The sequence below is a fragment of the Vulpes vulpes genome, chromosome 7 (assembly GCF_048418805.1).
Source record: "Vulpes vulpes isolate BD-2025 chromosome 7, VulVul3, whole genome shotgun sequence".
Taxonomy (NCBI): domain Eukaryota; kingdom Metazoa; phylum Chordata; class Mammalia; order Carnivora; family Canidae; genus Vulpes; species Vulpes vulpes.
Genome location: NC_132786.1, coordinates 15,684,663 through 15,698,017, shown reverse-complemented (window position 1 = coordinate 15,698,017; position 13,355 = coordinate 15,684,663). Strand labels below are relative to the sequence as shown.

Genomic DNA, 13,355 nt, shown 5'->3' with positions numbered 1-13,355 from the left:
AGAACAAAGAACAAACATAACATGTAAACGCAAAGGACGATGTCAGGATGCTTGCCTAGTGAGGTGGGGGGGGGCACCCCAGTTGTATCTGGAAGGCCATCTCTCTGATAAGAATCACAGCCTAATTAAATATAGCCTAATTAAAAATACACCAAAATTGTAAAAGTGGTGATCTATGGAAATTCAGATTACATTTGATTTTAATTTTGTTTTAGGATTTTTGGTTTTTTTAATTATCTACCATTAACAATCTGAAAACTAGCAGGCACCTGGGTGGCTCAATTGGTTCAGCATCTGCCTTTGGCTCAGGGCGTGATCTCAGGGTCCCTGGATTGAGCCCCGTGTGGGGCTCCCAGCTCAGTGGGGAGTCTGCTTCTCCGTCTCCCTCTGTCCCTCACCCCTGCTTGTCCCCCCCCCATATCTCACTCAGTAAATAAATAAATAAATAATCTTTAAAAACAAAAACCTGAAACATATATTTATTTAGCCCAAGTAATCCAGGCTTGCTGCCCTCCAGGTGGGTGTAGACAGGTGGTCATAGTGCTGCTGGAGTAGAGCCCCTTAGAAACAGGCTGTGGACAGCGAGGCTAGAGACCTGGTCCCAGCTATGCACGCACCGATTTCAGGGAACACATGGACTCCAGACACCCACCAGTGAACCATGGACCCCAGGCTAAGAACCTGTGACTTAGACGACATCTAAGGCCACAGGAAGGGATGCTATCTGGCAGAGAACACGTGCTGGGATCAGCACAGATGGAGGACAGAGCCCAAGGGGCGCTGATGGCAAAGCCACCAGCTGTGAGTGCAGAGACAAGCCGTGAGGCCCGCAGGAGGGAGTGGATGGAGGCAGGTCCCCAAGCTCCATCTGTCCTGCCCCCTCCACACTGCTGTCATGTGGACTGCCCCTCAGTGAGCCCACAGATGAGGCCAGGTCCCACAGCCTGACCCAGCATCCTTGTCTCTACATAGCCCCAAACTCACTGGGCTGTGGCTCATCCCAAATGTGTCTTTTCCTCTGTTGCCTTGCTTCTGGCCATTCCCTTCTGCATAATCCCCAGCACATCCATCAGGGCCTCCTCTTTCCTTCCCAGCTGTCTTACAGTGATTCGCTGAGGAAAGAACACCAGAGTCAGAGGCCCCTCCATACATTCCATAGCCCAGCAGGAATAAGAGGTCCCTTCCCACAATCGGCCCTGAAGCTCTGGGCTTGTTCCCACGGTACCGAGTCCAGCAGGCGGGGTCTCTGCTGGTCAGCTGACCAAGCCAGGCCAGAAAGTCCCCGGAAGTCAGGTCTTCCTGGGTGGACTCTCCCTACCAGTGAAACCTGTAGAATAGACACCTCGAGGTTAATCTGGAGGCGTGGACTGTTCCCAGTGCATATGCACCATACTAACGAGCCACAGTGCATAGCTCTCTCTATGAAATCCAGCAAAGGATGCTGAAAGTTTCAGGGCCTCGGCTTTCCAAGGAGTATGCATTAGAACATTACAGATTAGTGCTCCCTGCAGACTCATCGGGTCACTCATGAGAGTATGGAATCAAATCTATGCTACTGCCTCCCCCACAGGAACGCCACACCAGCCCACAGTTAAGTCCACCTCTGACCCAGGCCTACAAAGGGGTGCATCTGGACACCAAATGTGCCATCAGGTTGGAAAGGCCTCACCGCAGCCCCACACAGGCCTGGACATCACGCTGCTGGCAGGCCACCCCACCTCACTGTTATCTGACAAGAGGGGCAGGGACATGGTGGGACCTTGAACTCTGGTTCAATCCAACCGGCCTTCTGAGGGATGGGCCAGGTGTTTAGCCTATTTATGAGCTCAAAGTACTAGCTACTGTGTCACCAAAGCTCCCCAAAGCGGGAAGGCCAGCAGGTAGCTGGAGAGTGCCCATGACTCGGCTGCCCTGCCAGCAAATCCAAGGCTCCCTGCAGGCCTTGGGCAGGGACAGTTCACCTGTCACGGGCCTGACAGCACCTCTACCCCCAAGGGACTGCTGTCAATGCCACTGGGCCTAAGACCCTCTGAATGTGGACAGTCATCACCTTAAGCATTTCACCAACTAAAGCAATGACCTTGAGACTAATTTTCCTCCTCTGGGAAGGTACTGGGTTGTCGTGTCCAGCTTTCACGACTAGTTAGACTATGGAAGCAGAAACTAATTGTAATTAATGGCTGAGGTTTTATTTCGTCAGGATTTTTTCAAAAATTACAGTTGGTGTGTGTCACCATGTTTCCGGAGAAAAAAAGCGTTTTAGCAGCGAGGCAAGGCCAGGCGGTGATGTCAGAACAGGGGCTGCCACCCCAGCAGGGCCCGCACGGCCCGCCCGGCCCGCCCGGCCCCCGGGACTCAGCCACGACCTTCGGGGCCCCTCGGCTGCGCCCCGCGGCCAGCCCAGCGCCCGCCCCCACCGAGCCAGCGGGAAGCAGCTGCAGGGGGGCCGCTCCCAGGCCCCGGGGCCATGCACGCCCTCCCCACCGCCCCGCCAACCCCGACCTGGGCCCCCCCCGCGAGGCCCGCGCCCCCCGCCCTGCCCAGCTGCGCCCGCCCAAGGTCGGCGGGAGGGCCTGGGAGGGCCTGGGGGGGCCGCGGGGCCGGCGGGCGGGGGACGCGGAAGGCCGCGGAAGGCCGCCGGGCTCGGGCTCGCACCTGCCCGAGCCCCCTCCCCGCGGCCGCGGCCCCTCTCCCCCTCTCCGGCGCGGCCCGAGCGGCCCGAGCGCCGCACTCACCCGGGCGACGCCATCAGCGCAGCGAGGTCTCGGCGCTGCCGCCGCCTCCGCTTCCTCCACCCGAGCGCCTCCGCCGGGGAGGGGCCTCACGCCGGCCACGGCCGCCCGCCCGGGCCGCTCTGGGCTGCGGGGGCGCGGGGAGGGGGCCCGCGGCGGCGGGAGGGGGGGGCAGGGGTGCGGGGAGGGGACCGCGCTCGGGGTGGGGACGGGGCCGGCGGGGAGGGGGCCTGGGGCTTGGGAAGGGGGCCCGGGGGTGCTGGGGGGTGCCGCGCTCGGGGAAGGGGCCGGGGGCGCAGGGGGCGGGCCGGGGGCGCAGGGGAGGGGGCCGCGCTCGGGGAGGGGGTCCGGAGGCGCAGGGAAAGGGGTGGGGAGGGGGCCGGGGGCTCTGGGAGGGGACCCGGGCGGCGGGACGGGAGGCAAGGACCCTCTGGGAGGGGGCTCGGGACAGCAGGGGGTGGGGGGCAGGGGGGAGGGGGCCTCAGGTAGCAGGGGGTCATGGGAGGGTCCTGCTGTCGCCCCCAAAGGCCGAAGTTGGTGGTGGGGGTAGGCAGCACAGACTTGGCACCCAGACCAACTGGGTGCAGCTTTGACCCGCCCACCGCCCACCTGCCCTGGTGCCAGCAGGCCATGATTCCTGGAGGGGGAAGGACGGGGCCAAACCTGCCGAAAATCTGCCCCGGGGCCACGAAGCAACTGCGGGACCAGGTGAAGTGGACACCTCCCGACCACAGGATTGGATTTCCTCCGAAAAAGCCTTTTCCTTCACCCAGGAGAGCAAGGCGCTGTTACGACTATTAGCAAGCAGTAACCTATTATTTGCTGTGCTTTTTTTTTTAAGATTTTATTTATTTATTCATGAGAGACAGAGAGAGAGAGGGAGGCAGAGACACAGGCAGAGGGAGAAGCGGGCTCCATGCAGGGAGCCGGATGTGGGACTCGACCCCGGGTCTCCAGGATCAGGCCCTGGGCTGAAGGCGGCACTAAACCGCTGAGCCACCCTGGCTGCCCCTTGCTGTGCTGTCTTGCACAAGTTGTCGCCCTCTCTGAGCCAGTTACCCCTTGTGTTCAGCCCTAAGGACTGTGGAGCACTGTGACCATCCCTTACCTTGTGTTAGGAAGAGATAACAACCACGAGTCTGGGGATACTACAGAGGGTTTCACAGGCACCCCAGGAGTGCCTGAGCCTCAGTTCCTGTTCCAGCACAAAATTTTGAGAAATAAATGAGCTCTTGTAAGTGAAAACGCTTAACAAAAGCTTTGGAAAATGTCAACCACTGTTGACCACATTTCTGTGTTCTAGTAGACATTACTGATATTTGACGTGGGAAAGACCTGAGAGTTCCAAGCCAGGGCCAACAAAATTCTTGAGCCGTTTTTGGTACAAAAGCGTAGTTTTATTAAATCACGAGGTCGCCACCCTGGGCAGAAAGAGCGGCTCGGGGTCATGAGGAGGGACCCATTTTATACTTTCAAGTTGGAAGGCAGTTGGGATGGCATAAGTCTCTAAGGAATTTTTTTTTTAAGATTTTATTTACTTATTTGACAGAGAGTGAGCAAACACAAACAAGGAGGAATAGCAGCAAGAGGAACAAGCAGTGTCACCATGGAGCAGGGAGTCTGGCCCACCATCCTGGGATCAGGGTCCTGACTTGAGCTGAAGGCAGCCACTTCACCCAGAGCTACCCAGGTGCTCCTCTAAGGAATTTGGAAGCCAAGTTTCCAGGACCCTGAGGGGGCTAGCTGTGGTTAGGATAAGGTCATTTATTACCATCTAATAAAACCTGAGTCCTGAGCCCCTTTAGATAGACATGGTGGGCCATATGCTTGAGGGGGGATGCCAACATGTATCTTGGGGGCTTTAGGGATGAAGGAAGTTTCTAAAGGAACTTTTATATGTTAGAGGAGACTCACAGGGTCCTGGGGTCGGGCTAAGGTTGTCTTTGCCCTTAGCAGAGTATCCACATCAAGGCAGCTGATTCCCTAGAGGAAGGTCCCTCTGCCTGGTTCGAGGATGTGTCCATGGGCTGCAGGAAGTAAGGAAATTTAATGATTTCTCTTCTGTCTTTGCTTCCTACATCAATAATTATTCTATTTCTACTGCTAATAAGAGACCTAAGAGCAAAGCAAAGATAGGAGCCTAAGGCAGGGGTTGAAATCTGGACTCCACCCATAAGCAACTCTGCAATCCCAGCAACAGAGAACCTTCTCAGGGCTGGAGTTTTCTCATTGGAAAAATGGGGCAAAAATTGGCCTTCCTCTCTCTGAGGGTTGAATGAGTTAGAATTTGTAAAGTGAGTAATACTTTGGCTGGTACATGGTCTCTTTCCCTTCCTGAGAATCCATCCGTTTTGAGCATCTTTGTTCCCGGGAAAGATGGAAGGTCAAGAAATTGCTACCTTAAATTAGAAGGTAATTAATGCTCTGTAAAGTTAGCTAAGTAAAGCCATAGGAGCTATGAGCCGCAAATTGGGAATAAATCCAAGAGGACCAGGATTACAAAGACTGAGGAGGAGGCAACTGCTAAATGGTCTGATTCAAGGTAGTGAGGGAGGGCAGATAATTTTTTTTAAAAAACTTATTTGATTTAAAAATACAAATATTTTTATATATTCATATATTTTTAAAGTAATAACTAAATATAAGTTCATTGAAATATTCTTCTTCAACATGAATTTTAGGGAGTATGTGCCATTTCACCGCCTGGTGAATGATCATGTTTTAACCAACCCCTACTCTTGAACATAAATACTGCTGCCAGTATTCATTAGTATAAGAAATATGGACAATAAATATCTCCACCCATGATTATTTCCTTAAGCCAAGTTTCTAGGAGTTGAATTTCTAGGTCAGATGATATCAGCATTAAGTCTTTTCAGATACATATATAATATACATACATACACACAGATACACAAATATACATACACTTACATGTACTTACATGTGTGTACACACATTCATCTATATGCACATAGACACACACAGATTACTCTCCCAGCGGCCACCAACACTGATGAGAGTGCCAGTTTCCTAAAACTTGCTCTATAATTTAACAATTTCTCTTGTTGCCAACTTGATAGATTAAAAACTAGTATTTTTGGTAAAATGGCAGACTAGGAAGTTGCAAGCTCTCATTTCTCTACATGAAAAGTGAAGAAAACCTGAAACTGTCTGAACTCATTTTGTAGTTGCTCCCACTCCTTCCCTAGGTAGCAGTGCGCTTGGCCTTGAGCATCCCTGTATCCCAGTCCCCAGACTCATTGCCTTGGATGGGCCTGGTCTGCATACTACCATGCAGCAAATGGTAAAGGGAGTCCCTCACAGTGAAATGATAGAATGGTAAATCATAATTCACAGCAGTATGAAGGTGTAAAGATCTCTTATAAAGATAAATTTACAGGCAAATACAAAAATCAAAATTTTAATTTTGGTAGTAACTCCACTTTTTATTTTCAATAGGACTTAAAAGACACATGCATAAAAATCATTGTTACAATTATATGTTACTAGGCACAGTGTATAAAAATGTAATTTGTGGGGGCACCTGTGTGGCTCAGTAGGTAAAGCATCTGTCTTCAGCTCACGTCATGATCCCAGGCTCTTGGGATCAAGGCCTGTGTTGGGCTCCCTGCTCAGTGGGAAGTCTGCTTCTCTTTCTTCCTCTCCCTCTGTGATCTCTCCTGCTCTCTATCAAATAAATAAAAATTTTTTAAAATGTAATTTGTGATATTAATAACTTAAAGGAGAAATAACTAAAGTATAGAGTTTTTGTATGCAGTTGAGGTGTTCATTAAAATTAGATTTTATAAATTTCGGATGTTCTATGTAATCCCCATGGTATCCACAAAGAAAATATCTTTTTTTTTTAAAGATTTTATTTATTCATTCATGAGAGACACACACACAGAGAGAGAGAGAGAGAGAGAGAGGTAGAGACACAGGCAGAGGGAGAAGCAGGCTCCATGCAGGGAACCCGATGCGGGACTCGATCCTGGGACTCCCAAGATCACGCCCTGGGCTGAAGGCAAGCACTAAACCGCTGAGCCATCCAAGGATCCCCAAGAAAAAATCTATAGAATATACAGAAGAGTATATACTGAAGGCAATCAAAACATGTCATTACAAAAAATCAGCTGACCAGAAATAAGGCACTAATAGAAGAGAGACAAAGCTATAAGGCAAAACAATAATAATTTTTAAAAAGACAAAATGAAAAATAAATAAATAAAAATAAGACAAAATGGCAGTAGTAAATTCCTCATCAGCAATTATTTCAAATGTGAATGGATTCAATTGTCCAATCAAAAGGCAGAGATTGGCAGAATGGATTTTTAAAAAAAACAATCCAAACATATACTGGGTATGAGAGACTCACCTTGAGTCTCAAGATGGAAAAAGATTGGAAGTGAAAGGATGGTAAAAGATGTTCATGCAAATAGTAACCAAGAAAGTTGGGTAAGCTACTTAGATAAAATAGACTTTAGATTAAAACTGTTATAAGAGGGCAGCCCCAGTGGTGCAGCGGTTTAGCGCCGCCTGTAGCCCAGGGTGTGATCCTGGACACCCGGGATCCAGTCCCACGTTGGGCTCCCTGCATGGAGCCTGCTTCTCCCTCTGCCTGTGTCTCTGCCTCTCTCTCACTCTCTCTGAATAAATAAATAAATCTTAAAAAAAAAAAAAACTGTTATAAAAGATAAAGGAAGACCTTATATATTTTTAAAAATAATCAATTCACCAAGACATAACAATTATAAACATATATGCACCAAATAAAGAGCCCCAAATTATATGAAGCAAATATCACAGAATTGAAGGGAAAACTAGTTCTATAATAATACGTGGATATTTCAATCGTCATTTTCCACAGTAGATAGAAAAACCACGGAGAAGATCAAGAAGAAAATAGAGGACCTGGAGCATACAAATCAATTGTATCCCACAGACACATACAGAACACCACACTCAGCACCAGCATAACACATTCTTCTCAAGTGTATGTGGAACATTCTCCAGAAAAGACCACATGTCAGGTCACAAAACAAGTCTTAATAAATTTTTTTAAAAATACCTCAATCATTAAAAATATCTTTTCTTATCACAGTGGGATGAAACTAAACATCAAAAATACAAAATGGGAAAATTCACAAATATGTGGAAATTAACATACCCATAAACAACTGACAAAGGATAAGTCACAAGGGAAACTAGGAAATACCTAGACAAAAATAAAAACACAACATATCCAAACATGTGATACAGCAAAAATAGTGCTGAGGGAATTTTATGCATGTAAATATCTATTATGAAAGAAGAAAAATCGCAAATCAGTAACCTAACACTATGCATCAAGGAGGGAAAAATGAGTACACCGTCCACAAAGCTTAGCAAAAAGAAGGAAATAATAAAGACTAGAAAAGAAAAAATAATAGAAAAATAGAAACCAATGAAATAACAAGCCGATTCTTTGTAAAGATCAAAATTAACAAACTTTTAGCTAAATTCACAAAGGAGAGAAGACATAAATCACTAAAATCAGAAATGAAAGTAGAGACATTACTACTGATTTTACAGAAATCAAAAGTATTATAAGAGAATACTACAAATGGTTGTATACCAACAAATTGTATAACCTAAATGAAAAAACTAATTTCCTGGAAACATGATCAACTGAATAATGAAGAAATAGAAAATCTGAGTATATCTATAACAAGACATGGAAGTAGTAATCAAAAAACCTCCCAACAAGGAAAACCATGGACCAGATGGTTTCAATGGTTAATTCTATAAAACATTTAAAAAATATAACATTGGGATGCCTGGGTGGCTCAGCAATTGACTGTCTGCCTTTGGTTCAAGGCATGATCCCAGGGTCTGGGGATCAAGTTCCACATCGGGCTCCCTGCATGGAGCCTGCTTCTCCCTCTGTCTCTCTCTCTCTCTCTCTCTCTGTCTATCATAAATAAAAATAAATTAAAAAAAAAAAGAACCAGACCCTTCCTTTTCTGAAGGCAAGAATCACTTTGTATAAATAAAAAAAAAATTACTCAGAATTGGTAGAAAAAGAAAACTAAACATACAAGTTAAAACAATAAAACTCTTGGAAAAAACAAAGGGGCAAAGCTTCATGACATTGTATTTAGCAATAATTCTTTTGGATATGACATCAAAAGCACAGGCAACAAAAGAAAAACCTTGATCAACTAGACTTCATCAAAATTTAAAAGTTTTGTGCATCAAAGGACATTATCGAAAGAGTGAAAAGATAACCCATAGAATGGGAGAAGATATTTGCAAATTATATACCTGATGAGGGATTAATATCCAAAATATATAAGGTACCCCTTCAACTCAACCACAAAAAAACTCCAAACAACCCAATTAAAAAAACAGGCAAAGGGCTTGAATTGACATTTCTCCAAGGAAGATATACTTAATGGCAATTGAAATATGCTCAACATCTTTAGTCATTAAAGAAATGCAAATAAAAAAAAACACAGTGAAATACCACGTCCCACATACTAAAATGGCTATCACCAAACAATGGAAAATATCAAGTGTTGATGATGATGTGGAGAAATTGGGACCTTAGTACTTTGTTGGTGGGAATGAAAAATAGTTCAACTACTGTGGAAAACAGTTTGACAGTTGCTAAAAATGCTAAACATAGAAATAGCATATTATCCAGCAATTCTGCTTCTGGGTATATATCCCAAAGAAGTGAAAGAAGGAACTCAGACACTTGTACATGGTTCACAGTAGTAGGTATTCACAATGGTGAAAGAGTGAAAACAACCTGAATGCCCCTAACAACTGAATGGATAAACAAAATATGGTATTAACATAAAATGGAATATTATTCATTCATAAGAAGTGGAATTCTGATACTTGCTAAAACATGGATAAACCTAGAAAACAAGCTATGTGAAGTAAGTCAGACATAAAAGGATACTGTGGGACTCCACTTATATGAGGAACCTAGAGGCAAACTAACAAACAGATACAGAAAGTGAATTAGGGGTTGCCAGGGGCCAGAGATGGGGGAATGGGAGTTACTGCCTGGTAGTTACAGAGTCTCTAGAATGATAAAGTTTTATAAATAGTGATGTCATGTTTGGACAACATTGGGAATGTAATGAATGCCACAGAACCATACACTTAAAACGATTACAATGGTAAGTTTTATGTTGTATATATTTTGCCAAAACAAAAAAAAAATTGAAGAGAATCTATCTGAAAATCTCAGAAATTTAAGAAATATATTGTTGAAAGAAAGGTCTGAAAGATTAGATTTCCTAAAAACAATGTAAAACTCTGGAAAATTATTCTAATTTTAAATTAAAAAATGAATTGGTAAGAAAGCTGTGAATCCTCTGGTCAGGTCACAGAGGCAAAGAGGAGAGCCTAGAAAGTGATAACAGCTTCCTTCTCTTGGAGGCCTTCACCAGACCAGAGAATCTGCATTTGGGATTTCATGGCTTCAGGTGTCTGAGGAATAGAAGACAACTCTCAGGACCCATGCAAGGCAGGGACTGTAAAAGAGCAGCCTCCATCCCTAAGGCTGGGACTCCAAAGGGTCATACCTATAGTTTTAACAGTGAAATAGAAATAATTGGCCTCCACCCCAGAGGAGAGTTGAGGGTCTCCAATTTGGTTTAGGGAAGGATTACTTCTGAGAATATGGAAACCACAAGTGGCCCTTACATGGCTGTGCAGCCTAAATTCACACCACCTGGGTAATCTGAAAATTGAGAAGCAACTTTGGAGTGATTCTGGGTTGAGAGTGCTTCCAGAGCCTGGAAGAAACAAACACAAATTTCCTTTGGAAGGATCCACATTCATTCTGGACATAGAAAATTTATGAAATAAAATTCCAAAGAAAAAATCCAAATAAATTTTGAGAGTCAAAAAATAACACAAACAGAAACAAGACACCATGAATCAGAAAAAAAACTGGAACAGACTTTTAAGAATCTCTATTAATGTAATTATTAGACACAGACTTTACCATAACTATGTTTAATACTTTAAAACAGGTAAAAGATAATCTTGAAATATACACAAAAGAGGATGCGCTTTGAAAAACAATCAAAATTTAAATAAAATAGAATTGAAATTACATGTAATGGATGGATTTAATAGCAAATTAGACATACTGATATTAGTGAAATGGAAAATAGAACTGAAAAAATCATCAGTAATGGAGCAAAAAGTCAAAGAGAAGGAAAATATGAAGAAGGGTTAAGAAACACAGAAGATAAAATCAGAAGGTCTAATATATATATAATTAAGGACCCAGAGGGTAAAAGAGGGAAAACAGAGAAGCAATATCTGAAAAGATAGTAACTAAGAATTTTCCAGAACTGATGAAAGATGCAACCTTACAGATTCAAAGGGCTAAACAAATCTCAAGAGCGACAAATAAGGGCAGTCCCCTTGGTTTGGCGGTTTAGCACCGCCTTCAATCCAGGGCATGATCCTGAAGACCCTGGATCAAGTCCCAAGTCGGGCTCCCTGCGTGGAGCCTGCTTCTCCCTCTGCCTGTGTCTCTGCTTCTCTCTCTGTGTGTGCCTCTATGAATAAATAAATAAAATATTTTTTTAAAAAAAGAGGGACAAATAAAAAGAAATCCACACCTGGTTACATAAGAGTGAAATGCATAAAATCAAGAGGATGTACTTTAGGCAAGAGGAAATTGGCAGATGGAAGATCAGGGCTGCATGAAGTAATCAAGAGCACAGGAAATAGTAATTTAAACAAACATTGGCTTTAAAAACAATAATATATTGTGTTACATTAAAAACAACTTTGAAGGGCAGCCCTGGTGGCACAGCGGTTTGGCGCTGCCTGCAGTCCAGGGCGTGATCCTGGAGACCCGGGATCGAGTCCCATGTCAGGCTCCTGCATGGAGCCTGCTTCTCCCTCTGCCTGTGTCTCTGCCTCTCTCTCACTCTCTCTCTCTGTGTTTAATAAATAAATAAATAAATAAATAAATAAATAAATAAATAAATAAATCTTAAAAAAAATAAAATAAAAACAACTTTGAAGCAAGAGTTGTAGGAAAAGTAATGGTCTCCCAAAGATGCCCACATCCTAATCCCCATCGCCTATGAATACGTCATGTCACATGGACAAAACAGCCCAAATTCACCATCTTCCAGTTCTGTAGGTTAGGTGTTGGCAAAGCTGTTCTCCTTGCCTTAGCCCCCTGGGGAGAACTGTTCCCTTACCTTTCCCAATTTCTAGAGGTGGCCTGTTGATCCTATCTCATAGCCCCTTCCTCATTCTTTAAATCTAGCAGCCTTCATCTCATCTTTTCTTCTGCCTCTGTCTACCTTCACAGACCCTGGTAACGACATTGCCCCTTCCCCTAATCCAGATAATTACTTCATATTAAATTCAGCCAATTACTAACCTTAATTCCATCTGCAACTGTAATTTTTCTTTGCCATCATCCAATGCTTGAGAAGCATACACACACACACACACACACACACAAACTTATAAGCATAAAGAATACATGAAGAAAAGAACTTGACCTAACATACATATATAGAATATTATACTCAACATCTATAGAAAAAGCATTCTTTCAAGTGCACATGTAACACATCCCCACTCCCTTCCCCTCTGACAACCATCAGTTTGTTCTGTATATCAAAGTCAATTTCTTGATTTCTCTCTCTCCTTTGTTCCTTAAATTCCACATATGAGTGGAATCATATGGTATTTGTCTTTCTCTGACTGACTTATTTCAATAAAGGGTTAGTATCCACAATATATAAAGAACTTACACAACTCAACACCCCCCAAAATTATCCAATTTTAAAAATAGGCAGAAGATATGAACAGACATTTCTTCAAAGGAAATAGACAGATGGCTAACAGACACATGAAAAGACATTCATCATCAGTTATCATCAGGAATGTACAGGTTTATTTCTGAGCTAATCTGCTCCAGTCTAAATGGCTATCATATGCCAACACCACACCATTTTGACTACAGTAGCTTTGTAGTAAGTTTTGAAATCAGGAACCGTAAGTCCTCCAGATTTGATCTTTTTTTTCAAGATTGTTTTAGCTATTCACTGTTCCTTGAGATTCTGTATAAATTTTAGAATGGATTGAGGGGAAAAAATCACTAGGATTTTGACAGGATTGCACTGAATATGTAGATCACTTGGGTAATACATCTTAATGATATTGTCTTCCAGTCCACAAACATGGGATGTATTTCCATTTATTTATATTTCTTTTATTTCTTTCAGCAATATTCTGAAGTTTTCATTGTATAAGTCTTTCATCTTCTTGGTTAATTCTTAAATACTTCATTCTTTTTATGCTATTATAAATAGAAATGCTTTTGTATTTATTGATTCATTTATTCAGAGAGTACAGGAGTGGTGGGGAAGGGCAGAGGGAGAGGGAGAGAGAATCCCAAACAGGCTCCACACTCAGTGCAGAGCCTGACACAGGCTGTATCTCATAACCCTGAGATCACGGCCTGAGCCAAAATCAAGAGTCAGATGCTTAACTGACTGAGCAACCCAGGCACCCCAAGAACTGTCTTCATAATTTCCTTTTCAGTTTGCTCATTGTTAGTGGATGGAATTGCAACTGGTT

At 44.0% G+C, this 13,355-nt stretch overlaps 1 protein-coding gene across 29 annotated transcripts in view; it reads right to left on the bottom strand.

The window, feature by feature from the left end:
• URGCP (upregulator of cell proliferation) overlaps positions 1–13,355 on the bottom strand; it is a 51,231-nt gene that overhangs the window by 20,676 nt on the left and 17,200 nt on the right. For 7 of the 29 annotated variants that reach the window (XM_072763059.1, XM_072763072.1, XM_072763061.1 and 4 more), the window contains exons 1-3: positions 2,736–2,863; positions 1,226–1,327; positions 985–1,112 (exon numbers count right to left, since the gene is read on the bottom strand). The exons of 4 other annotated variants lie outside the window; for them this stretch is intronic. Coding sequence is in view for 4 of the 25 variants with exons in the window: in XM_072763053.1 (XP_072619154.1) it covers positions 985–1,066 (82 nt within the window). In the remaining 21 variants the exon portion in view is untranslated. Of the gene's footprint in view, positions 1–984; positions 1,113–1,225; positions 1,328–2,735; positions 2,916–4,646; positions 4,760–6,279; positions 6,423–13,355 lie in introns of those variants that run through there. 18 more of the 29 variants (XM_072763060.1, XM_072763073.1, XM_072763062.1 and 15 more) reach the window with 11 other exon arrangements.